The 14,638-nt window shown below is 40.1% G+C and overlaps 3 protein-coding genes across 3 annotated transcripts in view; 1 reads left to right on the top strand and 2 right to left on the bottom strand.

The window, feature by feature from the left end:
• Positions 1 to 569: 569 nt before the first annotated feature.
• LOC140938614 (RNA-binding protein Ro60-like) lies at positions 570 to 4,987 on the bottom strand. Its single transcript, XM_073388113.1, has 4 exons — positions 4,135 to 4,987; positions 3,129 to 3,413; positions 2,303 to 2,536; positions 570 to 992 (listed from the first exon to the last, which is right to left on the bottom strand). The coding sequence occupies exons 1-4, from the start codon at positions 4,966 to 4,968 to the stop codon at positions 696 to 698; spliced, it is 1,650 nt and encodes a 549-aa protein (XP_073244214.1). The 5' UTR covers positions 4,969 to 4,987; the 3' UTR covers positions 570 to 695.
• A 1,991-nt stretch (positions 4,988 to 6,978) lies between these two features.
• LOC140937185 (bcl-2-related ovarian killer protein-like) lies at positions 6,979 to 11,841 on the top strand. The gene is made up of 2 exons (XM_073386719.1): positions 6,979 to 7,622; positions 10,178 to 11,841. Exons 1-2 carry the CDS (start codon positions 7,116 to 7,118, stop codon positions 10,343 to 10,345), a joined length of 675 nt encoding a protein of 224 aa, XP_073242820.1. The 5' UTR covers positions 6,979 to 7,115; the 3' UTR covers positions 10,346 to 11,841.
• Positions 11,842 to 12,530: 689 nt separating this feature from the next.
• LOC140938341 (uncharacterized) overlaps positions 12,531 to 14,638 on the bottom strand; it is a 57,749-nt gene continuing 55,641 nt past the window's right edge. Inside the window, exons 35-36 of the mRNA XM_073387829.1 lie at positions 14,088 to 14,172; positions 12,531 to 13,505 (exon numbers count right to left, since the gene is read on the bottom strand). Coding sequence (XP_073243930.1) covers positions 13,410 to 13,505; positions 14,088 to 14,172 — 181 coding nt within the window. The 3' untranslated portion in view covers positions 12,531 to 13,409. The remainder of the gene's footprint in view (positions 13,506 to 14,087; positions 14,173 to 14,638) is intronic.

Below are 14,638 nucleotides of genomic sequence, written 5' to 3'. Positions count from 1 at the left end.
TACTGACAGATTTTCTAACACTGTTGTCAACAAACCTGCTAAAATATTTTCAATATAATATTCTTATGAACTGAACAATGTTCCTCCAATAAGCAAAAGAGGAGTCCCTGTAAAAGGATGGCACTCAATTGGGAGGGGTGGGGCACTCCTTACTTCACTTTAACCTCATGTGGCAAAATAAACAAACATTCTACAAAATCTCCGCTAAGCCTTGTGCACACTGACTTACTGACTTATTTAGTTAAATAGGGAGCTTCACCAACGATGACGATGGCTTCATCAACGAGAATGGCATGAAAGCAAAAGGTTTAGAAGGGCAAAACAACAACTTTCACTGTGCAACATGCTTTTTGTATATTTCTTTGCCATCACTGCACTACTACGACGGAAGGATGCCTAATCTCACATTTTGTGGAGGACGCAAACACAAGGTGACAACTTTCTTCTTCTTTTTCTGAACTCAGATACTGTCTAGAATTCAACTCTAAGAGAGAATAAGCACAGTAAAGTTTGAAGCAACATGACTTCAACTCACTTCAGTGACGTTTTCAAAGCCCTCGCTGTCATTGTTGCTTAAGCCCCCTAGTTATATTTTATTAAGAGCCATGGCTCTTGATTTTCTTTTTCCTGAACTCGGCTGCTTTTTCAAACACTAACTTTTCGACTCAGTGCCAATCAAAACACCCTCTTTATTCTTATAACCCTAGAACAAACTGCCTGATGACATCTGGAGCAGCAGAGTCAAACCCAGCCATGTCAAGCATTCCTCTGTCCTCAGGATCAGCCAGCGTGAAACCATTGGAAGTCATTGCACAAACAATGAGCTTAGCATTGATTCCAGAGTGCTTCCTGTACTGCTCCAATGCCTTACTAGGATGTATACGACCAGCCCAGGTTTCAGAGTCAGTATAAACAATGAAGACATCAACTTTGAGGTTCTTTTTCTTGGCATAGATCATGGGTTGAGCACAGTCAGTTCCTCCCATGGGCACCTTAAAAGTAAAATGCCTTACTTTGTAAAAATGAGCAATAAATTAAATATTATGTAGTTCAAAAAAAAAAAATATATATAGAGAAGCCTCACTTTAAAAGGGCAAAAGATGAAGCTGCCCCTGGCAACTAATTCAAGCTTTTCACCTCACAGTTGGGCAACTAGTAAGGGTAGAGTCCAGGCATTCAACATTTATGAGAGACTTTTGACTTTAAGTTTGTGAATCCTTGGGCAAACTCATTAAAATTATTGCTACCGTTAGGTCCAATGACTGATTTGATAACAAGTCTGGCAAGCTAGGGCCAGCAAGGTATTTTTAAGATAAGCAAATAAAAGTATTAAGAAATTTAGTACACTGGACAAAACTGTCCTGGATCATTGACATTTTACCATACAAAAATGAAACAAGTCAAGGAACCTCAGTTATATTTTTTTTTCTTTTGAACTTTGTTAAAGTCCACAAATGGAAAAATATTTTCATGCTGATCATGCAAGTACATATAATAGGAACTGCATACAGTAGGAATTGCATTACGGTGTATACAAACTTGGTAACGAAATCACAAAGTCACACAAAATCACATGATTTCTAAGAAAAACAAGTTTTTCACTGAATACAAAGTGTTGTTGTGTTAAGAATTTTGTGATGTGTTTGTGGATGTTTTGACATGAAATTGAGGGGAAAACAGAAGAAAAACTTTAGGACAGTCTACAACTTATTGGGCTACCGAAATACAGCAATTTCTTTGGACATTGTCTTAAAACTCATATTGCGACTGGATCAGTCTTCCATTGATGGCAGCCTGTTGCTCACGCTTCATACCAGCCGCAAAATGCTGCTGTGTGAAAGTGTAGTCGGCCAAGAACTTCAGAATTTGCTATTTCTGTGGGGCTCTTCTCCCAGGAGTTTGCCATTTTCTTACGTTCTTTTGCACAACAGCTTAAAACAACTCTGTTGGATTTGCCTCATGGCTCTTCAGTAGTATCGTTACAACTTGAATCTTCGACTCTTTAAATGTGCTGATGTACCAAAAGCATTATAGTGCTGCATGTCAATGAGTTGCTCGAAGTTGTCCCCACTGCAAGATATATTTGCAGGCGATATTCTTACCACAAAAACACTTTGTTTTCAGTGAAAAACATGTGATTTGCTTTTCTTAGAAAGCACGTCACTGATTTTGCGTACCTTTGTTAGTTTGTTGTCAAGTTCGGATTAGTCCCTCTTAGGTGATCAACATGAAAATATTTTTCCATGTGTGTAATTTAACAAAGTTTAAAGGACAAAAACATCAGAAGTGTCTATCAACTTACTTGTTCAATGGTCTTTATGACTGTATCAAGTTTCTGAGCAGAGTTAATGTTCAGACGTACCAGGTGATGAGAAAACCCCAGAAAGTGATACTGTGGTTCAGTGCGTGCTGTAAGCATCGCCATAGCAGCAGAAGCAACCCTGGGGGTGATGGTTGTTCCATTACAATTACCACAAGACATTGAACCACTGACATCAATCGCCAAAAGATACCTCTTATTGGTGGGCTCCACAGCCTGTAAAAGTACATGCATAAATGATGATAAAAGATTGTCCTTGAGTTACTGTGTGAATTTGTATTGGAAGCAAAGGGATGATTTCTGAGTACTCCCTCTCCCACAAAATAACATAAAAGGGTAAACACTCTCAGGAATTAGGTGAAAGCAATGATCACCAAGAAAAGGTTGTTCAAGTAATGACCTTTGTGTGCAACTATAACATGCATTCTCTTTTACCACTAAATAACACAAGTATGGGCAACAACATAATGTCCCACCCAATTTTGCCATTTTACATTGTCAAGAATACCCTTTTGCACCCTCCCCACCCAAAAAAATAAGGTAAGTATTGTTTTCAACTTCTCTTGGGGCAAACAAAGTTCATTAATTTATGGGTCCTTTTTGCTTCCAAATCAGGCATTCTGTGAGGAAAAGACACTAGCCTTACTCGCTAACCTAGCTAGCCATACAGGCCAAGCCCCAGGCTATCACTGTGCCTTGCTTGACATAAATAAAGGAACATATAATTAAATAACGGTATCTATGACTGGAAGTACAAGTTCAGTTAAAAATTCCTCAATATAAATACAACAAATTACAGAACACAAACCTTGAAGGCCAGGTAAAATGCCTTGTCAAGTGCAGTCACGACGTCTTGGTTGGGAATCCACGTGAGTTTGCCCTTCTCTCCCTTACCTGCCTCATACTGTTTCAGAGCTACTAGGATTGAGAATGGATGGACACGTGCATCTTTAAGGTTCTTCTCACTCTTTAACATCTCACAGACCCGAGCTGCTCCAGCTGATAAAGGTGCCAATACTCCAACATTGGTCATTTTACCCAGATTTCTTATCATAGCAGTCATAGGCATGTTTTCCAAAAGAGCCTCCCAAATCTGTGGTAGGTGAACAAAACATGTTCAGATATTATACATTGTATAAGAAGAAATACACAGACTTGCTAACCACCAAGAGGCAAAAATCTTGAGATTCTGGACCTAGAGCTGGAAAAAGTGGTGAGAGGTGGGGAAAAAGTCGCGAGATGTCCCAAATTTCTTGGTGGAGGGACTCCTAGCAGGGATTATGGGCTTACAAGTCAAAGTATTATTTTAAAGCTGGAGCAGTAAACACCACGATCAATCTTCTTCATCACTACTGACATGCACATGTCTGTTGGTGGCCATCGTAAAATGATTCATTTAGGTTTACTTGTGAGTGAGTGACAGCGGCAAGTCACGGCAGGGTTTGTGATAGGCTGAAGAGTGGAAACAACACACCAAATCAGCAATTTACTTATTTACCAAACAAACGAGACCGCTAAGCATTTCCGTCAGATTGGATTTGCTATCCAACTTGGAAATGAACCTTACAGACGCTTCAAATACTTTTTAAAAAGTGAGCATGAGATAGGTAGTGACAAGGCGACACTTACAACAAACTTGGTAAGTCTGAATACATAACATCATCATCATCATCATCATCAGCTGTTTGGTGGCTCATATGCTGCACTGTTTGTTTATTAATTCTCTCTCAGATTCACTGTCTATAGATCTGTCAATCAGTTTGTCAGACAACAACAAGTCATTTAAGCACTTACAAAATTCTCCTTAGACTCACCTTTCTAGAGCTGAGATAGTTGGTAGGAATGTGTTCCCGCACGAGCCCATGTTCTCTGATTGCTTGTACCAACTCAGTTTTGCTCATTGATTTGGCTTCTTCCACTGCTTTTAAAAAGTTGTACACTGAAAGGACATCTTGGCTGACACCAGGTGTCGCTGCTGCATCAAAACCTTTAATCACGTACTTTACAATAAACTGTGTAGCGGGGTTAGTCGGTTTTACGTGACATAAACGGAACAAGTCACGATGCGACCACCCATTTCTCTGTTTGTACTTGGTCACGGCAATAGCTAGAGCTCGCGGTTTCTTCTCTGTGTACCATCTCTGGATTGCTTTCTTGTGTGCTCGGCCCCAGCCGGAGGACTTTGGCTTGCTCAGCTTCTCGCAGAATTCAGTGAACGAGAAAAGATGTGTAGGAATTCGCAGAACTTGCGTGACAGCAGCATACGCTGCACGTTTCGTCTCCAAGTGACTTGAACGAGCGCACATAGCTAAGGCCAAAATGATCGGGTCTTGTTTGGCTGTACGACCATCGGTGCCGTATTCAACGATAATTTTTACCGCCTCTGGGCCACGACCCTCGGTGATAATTCTAAGCAAGGCCTGAGCGTTCTCTTGTCCAAGTTTCTGCTCCGTGGCATAGTAAGTACCGCCTTCGCACCCAAGCACAAGAAAACGCCTTAACCTCTCCATGTCGTTCACTTTCCACACAAAGCCGCCTGCCTCGTTCTTTACCTGGGTTGTTGCTGCCATAGGATGGGACTGCGGTACTGTTTCCGACGCTGGAACCATTTCTACATCAATGGGTTGCTGGAAACTGTTTCGTGACATTTTCCAAGTCGGACCTTGGAATTAGTATTAAAATTTCGTCTATTCTGCTCTCTGCTGAGTGGTCTGTGAAGTATGAGCGGACCGTTGCGATGAGATTTGATGCTTCTCCTTTCGCTTTCAGTCGAAATATGCTTACGAAAACGAAACCTCTCAGTTTTAAAAGCCAAACCTCCCAGCTCAACAAACAAAAAATATGGCTGACGATGCAAATATCTCATGCTGTTTTCCATTTTGGACTTTACTGGTGGGTTTCTATTTTTCTTCCACTGTTTTAAACCATATTGCCTCTAAAGGAAACATCGTCTCTAGCTCACTTTTAAAACTTCACCAACACACTTCCATCACAAAAATATTGAGTTTTTCAAACCGGACATCGGCCGACGGGCGACAGAAAAACTGCGATTAAGAGGAAGCAGTGAGGGGACTGGGCCTAATGTTGCGCCACCGAGTGAAACGGTCCCGCGTTAATTCCGCGTTTCGCATTGCGCTTCGCCTGGCCAACGCGGTCGGTTTGTGTTGCAACTTGCGTAGCCAACCTCGTCCCCAGGGTCTCCTCGCTTTCCAATATGGGGACGAGGCTGCTTGCGTAGCTGGCCGTTTGCCAGGGTCAGAGAAGCGCCAATGCTGATCCGAGGTCGAAATTGAACCCCAGCTACGCAGGCTAAGAGAATGCGGGTGGAAGATGTGTGCGAGAGCTGGAGTGCCTTTTCGATGATGAAGTCTAATTATTAAATCAGCCATTCTCACGGCAAAGCTCAAAAGGCTTGCTAGTTTAAGGTGCGCTTTTAATAAAGGCGCGTTGAAGTCATAACTCTTTTGATTTTAAAGCGTTTGCTACAAAAATTTGCTAAGAACAGAAATATATCATTCAGCACACAATATCAAATAATCCGATTTTCCTGGTGTTAACAGGAACATTTTTACGAAATTAGCCGTTGAGTGGACCTTACTGTACAAAGGAAATCGCGTATAGGAAAAAAATTTTGCTGATATTTTGTACTGAAATTTCGGGTATTGGTTTTTTATTGACATGATAAGTATGCCATATATATAATAACATAACATATAATTTCAGAGTAATCGTTGAACCAGAAGTCCTCGCCTTAGAAGTCCTTCAAAATTCGTAGTTTCGTAAGGTCCTTAGTAGGAAACTTAAGCAACGAATACGTCGACTTCAACGAGAACGGCAAAAAAGCAAAGGTTTAGATTGGCAAAACAACAGCTCTGTACGTGCACAACGCTTTTTTGTACATTTCCGTTGAAGTCACTGCACGACTAAGACGTGAAAATACCTGATTTCACGTTTTGTGGAGGACGTGAACTCAAGACAACCACTTTCTATTTCTTTTCCTTAACTTTGATACCGTCTTTTATTGAACCAGATGGAATAAGCGCGATAAAGTTTGAAGTAGCGCGACTTCACTGTTTAAGTGACGTTTTCGTAGCCGCCGCCGTCGTTGCTTGAGCTCCATAGTTTCGTAAGGCCATGGTATCGACGACGGCGAGGGCAGCGAAAACGTAACAACGTGACTTTTAAAACGAATTGGTGTTTTTTCAAACTTTGTCGCGTTTATTCCAATTCGCCGAAAATGTCAAATGTAGGCGAATTTCCCTGGAGTTGCTTTTATGGGGACCGCCGGCACTCAAGTTTGGAAAGAGAAAGAAAAATTCTTCGTCGCACGCGTCCTCCATAAAACGTGAAATTAGGCATTTTCACGTCGTAGTCGTGCAGTGAGGGCAAAGCAATGTACCAAAAAGTGTGAGGCGCATGCAAAGTTGTTGTTTTGCTTCACAAACCTATTGCTTTTTTGACGTTCTCGTTGCCGTCGCCGTCGTCGTTGCTAAAGCTCCTCAGTATCTTAGTATCTACAGCATGAAACGCGCGCATCCGTGGAAAGTTATCAATTCAAACCACCGCGACCAAGGATCAACTGTTTTTTCTACGACAACGCTTGCTAATGCTGATTAGCATAGGTCAGCCATTTAAATGTAGTTAATTCATTAATAAGGCCACCTGCACGTTTCTCACATAAAATCCACCTGTCCTTTGAGCCTTTTTTCTTTATTATGCCGGTCTCAATGTCTTATCAGCGACCAACAGAAAGCAGGATTGAATAATACTCATGGAAAAATAATTTTTGGTAGCCATGCTTAAATCCGTCACTAAGAAGCTGAAGCCCTTTATCGAAGCCAAACTTAACGAGGAGTACGTCTCGATAGCGAACGATGCAAATTTGTACTGTCTTGATTACATCGAGGAACGATTGAAACGCTCAAATATCGAGTCTGATCTTGAATTTGTCCGTCCTCAAGCCGTGTCCGAAAAAATTACCTCCATCTCTGCAAAAATAATCGAAGTTGGCGAGTTACTGGAGACTTGCTACCCCCATCTGTACAACAACGTCTCTAAACAGCTTAAGGTGAAGCTCCGAAGCGAGGTGATCGTTGGTGATATTTTCCGCAACTTTGGCCGCGAACTTTTTCGAGAGGGAGTCACATGGGGAAGAATCATCGCGTTGTTTGCATTCGCTGCGGCTGTAAGTGCAGACTGTATACACCAGGGACGACCCGAGCTGGTTAAAACAGTGTTAAACTGTGTGCGGCTATATGTACTGGATCATTTGGCAGTTTGGATTAGAAGTCAGGGTGGCTGGGTAAGCTTTCAGTATGATTTGTCCAAAAGTTTGTGTAAATCTGAAATCTTAACATCGAGTATAGCCCTTTTCAAGGAAACTATATTGAAGTTCTTCTTTGTTGCGTGAACTAAAAAACAGGAGCAAAACAATATTTTCCGAAAAAACCTTAACGAAAAAAAATTCAAATAAAGGGGTTATCTGTTCTATAGCAACAATGACTAAAGTGTTTTCTACTATCAAAGCCCGCGTAGACACGATTGAAAGTTTACGAGTAAACAGACGTTATTTTTCGCTCGATATACTATCAATGAAAAAATAACACACAGCGAGGAAAAAATCCAAATTTTTTTTCAGTGTTTGAATATTTATGACTAAATTACTTGATTTCTGCCCTTCGGAGCATTAAGGTAATATCAGTAGTTTTTTAATTTTTGAACACAACTCTGGTTGAAGTTAATTTTTAGAGAGAAATAAAACCTGAATTCTTAACCGAAATCCAAACTATAATCAGCCTTTCTCCTTTATAGCAGCCAGCAGAGTAATGAGAGAATAGAAACAAAGTGACAACGAAAACAAAGGAACTATTGAAACATTTGCATATATCATTAATCTTCCCTTTACTGTCTAAAAGGAAAATGATGATGAGTATGCTCTCTTATTTCAACATCAAATATAAACACCGGACACAATCGAAGGAAAAGAAAGAAAACTTAACGTATTCAAACAAGCAGAGCCCGTTTTACTTCTAGCTAATTTTGACAACGTTATTTCCGAAGATCGTCGAAACGCCACAAGGGGATTTATGATAATTTCCCTTGATTTTTAGGATATTGTCGAAGGCGCTTTTTTTCACGTAAAGTTGGGTTTCGCTAGCGACGAGTCGAAATAAGGCTTCATGGGCTTGACGGAATCGGAATCAGAACGTTTTTAATGCTTTACTTTTACGCTTATGACCCTGTTTAATAAACAAATAAATAAATAAATAAATAAATAAAGTGACGTTCCAAGTTTCAGAATTATCAATCTCACCGATTGACTCCATGCGGTTAATATCTTGTCATGCAGTGAGCTAGGATAGTAAAGAAATGTACCAAAAACTATGATGCATGCAAGTTATTAATGTCACTCAGAACGAGAGTCTTTGCTACCGTTCATGTGACAAGGGTGTACCACAATTTCAAACTTTTTTCCAATCTGTTTAGTCTCAAAAATAGAGGTTAAGGTGATTCCATAGTAAAAGAACCTAACATAGATTTTAGCTAAAACTTGGTACACTGATGTAACAAGTCAAGAAGATGATAAAAAAGTAATAAAAAGTGGGGGTCACCGTGCTCGTTTTGACGTCACAATGCTGACAAATACGGCTATTTAGGACCCTTTTACAAAAACCGCGGGCAGCGCAAAACTAGACAAAAAGGAGAGATTTTTTCGATGATGCATGTGACATCACACAGAATTTGACTTTAATATATTGTTTATCCACTTACGTACCAGAAAAATGCCTTTTAATGCCCTTGTTTTTACTTTACGCTCCAAAGTAGAATTAAATTGGACGCGCGCTTTTCGACCCGTGATGGCTCAATCCGTACAATTTAGTAAAATTGCCAAAAAACTGAACATAGATTTGTGCCAATTTTTTTCTCATCGAAAGGAAGCACTGTCCTTATTAAAATCATGAAATAAAAAATGGGGGTCACCGTACTCGTTTTTGCGGTAGAGCTGCAGAAAGTGCGCACCAAACGCATTTTCTCCGATTTTTGAGAAAGGACTGGGGCGAGTTTCAAAATAGAATGTATGTGAAAAGGGGAAGAAAGTATTAAAAAATCCGTTTTTACAGAATTTACATCGAGATATCACATTTAGGACACAATGTGATAAAGAAAGTGTTTAAATGAAAATCAAAGTGAGTAAGCACAAGTTAAACATCCACTATCGAGGTTCTCCGAGAGGAGGCCGAACTCAGCAACACGCGTACTGCTTACGTTATGCACATTCCCAACACATTGAGTCTCACCTCGGCAAGAAACAACCGCAAGCAAAAATTCCAATAGCGTTTCTCTTCAGTCAACTTCATTTTAATAATATTACTGCACATGCTCTTTTTTACGGCGGCCATCTTGTTATGCGCAGTAAGAGATGCGCAGTGCAAAACTAGGGAATCACCTTAAGCAAAACGGGAAGCGAGACGTGACATGACGAAACCAAATCTCGTAGCCAGAGTCCTCGGGCTCTTTGGTCAGCGGGAATTCGCCAGGGGTAGTCGTGAAATTGGACAAAACCGAGAACGCTGCTTGATTTGCGAATACATACAACATCAATGATAGAAATGTGATGGGGAATTTTAAGTCTGGTGAAAACATGAGAAAGAAGTTTATTCAGTCCGCGACACGGACAGCTCAGAAGGAAAAATCTTCTTCCGAGCCGCCTGTGTCACTGGTCGCTGCAGACTGAATAAACATCTTTCTGATATACAACCGAAGGAAAGTCTGTGTTATCAAAATGCAATTATCTACTTATTACTAAGCTCTTAAGGAAATAAACAATACTTAACTTCTGTTCTTTTTCTTTAACAGATTGATTTGACGGAAAAGTTTAAGTGCATAGAAAAGCGATATACAATGACATTCTTTATTCGGTGGTTTGGCCAAAGTTCTTCTTGGTTAGTTAACACAATGAAGGATAAACTATTATCAGTACTTGAAAAAATAGGTGAATATATTGGTCTTATAAACAGTGGCTAGCTAACACATTGTAGGCTGTTTAAAGTCCCTATCCTTCCGGATAAGATCGTCCAGATCCATTAACAGGCCGCAGCTTAGTTACAAATGCACCGAGTGTAAGTTGGGGAGGAGAGGCAAATCTAAAAATAGCGCCTCTTTCCCCTGACATCTGTACACACCATCGCTTGCCGCCTTGCCTTATTTGAAACCAAGATGGTCGCTTACATTGCAATGATCAATTTACCCTTGGCCATCCTTGGTGCTGATCAAACTGATTGCAGCCTCTGGGCAAGAGATTGGGCTGCCTGTTGTAGTAAACCGTCGATCTTACGGAAGAAAAAGGGACTCAAAACTTCTGGAAATAGTCTAAACACATTACATCACATGTACAAAAATTCATTTATCATTTGTAATATATTTTTGGTTGGATTTTTGAAAACGTTACTGTCCGAAGTCCTTGTCGCTCAGCAAAATCTCCAGAGTAGCAAATATAAAAAAAAAAGAGTTCAAAATGGGCTTTTTTTCTCTTTTACTCTCCTAGCTTTTCCTTCTCCTTCCGTGCTGTGATTTTTGGGCTTATCGGATGTAAGAAACTTGAAGTTTTTGTCTTTTTCAGTCAAATGCCTGCAATTTTCGCTAGCTACGTTTTCAACTATCCAGCTAGATTTAAAACACATAAACATCTTTACACGTCCCTGACAAAATTATAGCTAAAAGACAAATATATCTACATTGTACTCGAGTACGTGTAAAAAATGTACAAGATTACCAAGCGCGGATCTATGATAAATGGTGACCGATTTCCGAAAACGAGCGCTGAAGGAGCTGCTTCTATGAGAGTGCTAGCGGCAAGCTCTCAAGGGACGATTTAATCTCCATTCAAGGGAGCAAGATCTGAGTCATTTGGACAAGACTGGACAAACTTAATAAAACCATTTTCAAGACTTTAACTTAGACATTTACTTAAATGAAAGAAAATATATTTATTACGAAAAACCTGACCGGCGTCTGTTTGGAAATCGGCATGGATCCGCAACTGATAAAATAATTAAGTATGCAAAGTTGTTGAGACAAACACCTCTTTCTTAGACTGCTACAAATTCTGTCCGTAGAAAGTTATCAAAAGAGATATATATGTGACTCAAAAAATAAAGCAAAATAACGATTTTACTTTCATTCAGGCACACAAAATATATTCCATAGCTTAAAATAATTTTTTCATTTGTAATTTTTTTAAAAATAAATTTATATTTAATATTTCAATATTTGTTCATTCATATACAATTACTGACACCATTATTCTCATACACGTAGATCATGTTTCCACAATTAATGTTCACCATATCTTTTGACCTATCTCAATATTCAGTTGAATACCAGTTCCAAAGAAAGCGAGTTCTCAAAGTCGCTTTTAATTTACTAACTATTTAATATCATTATATAAAACTTTGTTAACTCTGACGTTAAGCACAGTTTTATGGAACCCACCCGCAATAAAACGATTACTAAGTTCGGTTCCTCTGTTTGTCTATAAACTCTGAACGGCTAGGTACTAATGAACTTTAAGCAGTTCACCAAATGAAACACAGAGTCTAAAACCACATTTGATACGAATCGTAGGATTTCACGCAGATCCGAAGGTGGATCGTAAAGGTTGCCATCGAATTTTCTAGCCCAACGAAAATTGAAACCAGGACTCTTGTATCAGATCGAAGTCAATCGAGCGAGCGACTCCTCAATCATTTATCTATAATTCAGTGCTACTAAATCTGCTTTGATGCTGCAATATTTCACGTTTATTATTAAATTTAACTCATTTCTAATGAGTTCTTATTTCTCACTTTCAATGAGTGTTTTTTTATCTATTAAAAACACGGATGAAGTTTTTCGTCGATTTTCTCGGCTACAGTTAGGTTGATCCAAGGACCGTTCAAAAAACTCTTCGAGTTTCACCAAGTTTAAAACAGTCACTCACATTAGACTAAATCGGGGGATATTTATATTAACGGTCACGTGAAAACCGCCAAGACATCTCAGTTACAATACCGCGAGCATCAAGCGAGTTTTCTTAATATGCAGTGATCTACATAATAATTTGAAGCATAAGGTCTGGTTTCCTCAATTCGCCTACATAGGTCGGCGGACTAAACAAATATTGCATCATAAACGTTTCTAGGAACCTAACCCTCCCCTAAGCCAACATTAACACTTACTTTTAACTTAGGGCAAAATGTTGGCTTAGGGGAGGGGTAGGTGGGCCCAAATATTTGCCCCATGTTAGGTAATCGAGATTTCAGAATCCGGGAAATTTTTGCCTGTGGAATCCAGGGTTGGGGGCTTTCCATTCAACAAAAATTCCGGTTTGAAATTTCGGAAATTTTACGTGCCTAATGGAGCGTACATTCCGGTTGCACAGACCTGACCCAAGCCACCGCTTGTTTGGTTATTGTTCTTGTAAGCAGGACACAAAAGGGCGGTACTGGGGACAACAATTTTGTCAAATGAAAAGGAACATTTCAGTCTGACCGGCCGAAATGACCAGACCGGTCAAAGTGGATCTCCTTCAAATCTGGCCTGGAATATTCCGGTTGGACCAAACCGAAATGGTCCGTTTCCTTTGATGTACCAACCGAAATCTCCGGAATTTTGGGCTGAATGCAAAGCACCCCGGAATTCAACGCTAGGAATCCGAAATCCAGGTTAAGAATGGAAACCAGAATCCAAGTTCCTCTGACAAACAGTCGGAGGAATCCAAAGCGTGGAATTCAGAATCCAAGACTGCCTTGGATTACTTTACATACGGCGACAAATATGAATTGACTGCGTACAACTTGCACAGAAATATGAAACAAAAATTTTCCATTCCCTTTCAGTTTTTCAGTTTTTGAAAATCTACATACCGTTGAGATTTAATTTACAAGAATTAGGTGTGGCTGTTGGTGTTCGGGATCTGTATAAGGGTTCTGCCCAGTTTCATTCAGTGGCGGCGTCAGTGAAACGAATTCATGATTAAGGCCTACCATTGGAGGAGCTTGTCAACTTGAGCTATGTTCAAAATGATAAAGGAACTGTTACCAAGACGATGTCAAACGTACACAGGCGTGTTTTTCCGTCTCGGAATTGGTCCAGGAGTCTCAGTGAACCGATGTTTGATTGAAAAAGGTAGCCATTCATCTGTCTCCTGAAAAAAAAGGATTCAACATGAATGAGCAACGACTTTACTTCGTTAATCATCTTCATGAAGTCATGACAACACAAGAGACTCGTGTATATTGTTAACTCACCTTTTCACCAGAGCAAATCACGTCAAATAGACCCTGACACGGGGATTTACGTCCATGCCGACTGCCATGTCATGGCAGTCGGAATGCCATATGATTTGTTTTACGTCCCCTTCAAATTAATGTATAAAGATGAAGAAAACAAGGCCAACAGCTTAACGTTATTGTCCACTGATGACCCGATTATCTGGACAAACACAAGGTTTTCATGACAGCTGGCATGATCTTCTGGTGGTTCCATGAGCGGCCGGTTTTCACTCTCGACCTCTCGCTCAATCGACCAGCGCTCTTCTAAATGAGCTGTTAAACCCGGCGAGTGCTTAGCTTAGTTGGCTCATCTACTCGATCTAAGTGCAGGCGTTAAATAATGCGCACGTTGCTATTAACGTCTTAGATCGAGAAGGCATTTCGTTTTCAAATTTATTTGAAACAATATAGACGGAGAACAACACCTGACAGTCGAAAACGCAATTGCCACTAACCTCTTCTCTCTGCCGTTGCCACAGAGAAAGTGCCCCTTCTTCGCTAAACGAGCCTCCGCAACTGAGAACCAGCGGATCTTCCTCTCTGTATGATTAGAACAAAAGTCAGCTAATAGCCCACGTTCGATATATTAAATTTCTAACATGACTCCGAGGCTTTCTGCTCATTTTTCTATATTTGGTTTGGTTTTCTTTGTGCTCAATCCTCTTCTGGAAATCGCGAGACAATGGAGTCGTGAAAAATTTGCAATTTTGACCCTAAAGCCTCTGAGTCATGTTAGAATTTTAATATAACGAACGTGGGCTATCAAGTGATAATGATTAACTCCTATTACTGAAGTAGTTGAGTTTATGACAGCGTAAGGCGAACAAGAGACAATGAAGTCCAGTTGAGAGGAATCCCTGACGCGACTTAAGAAATTTAAAGGCATCGCCTTGAGTCATGGAAATTTGAAAATAATTTTGAAAGAGGACGTCTGTGTGACGACAACCACGAGTTACCTTTGCCATGAACATTACCAGTGAAAAGGTAACAACTTTCTGCCAAGGCA

This window comes from Porites lutea, chromosome 5 (assembly GCF_958299795.1).
Source record: "Porites lutea chromosome 5, jaPorLute2.1, whole genome shotgun sequence".
NCBI lineage: Eukaryota > Metazoa > Cnidaria > Anthozoa > Scleractinia > Poritidae > Porites > Porites lutea.
Note: the sequence above shows the minus strand (reverse complement) of the source record. Positions and strands in the feature narration are given on the sequence as shown.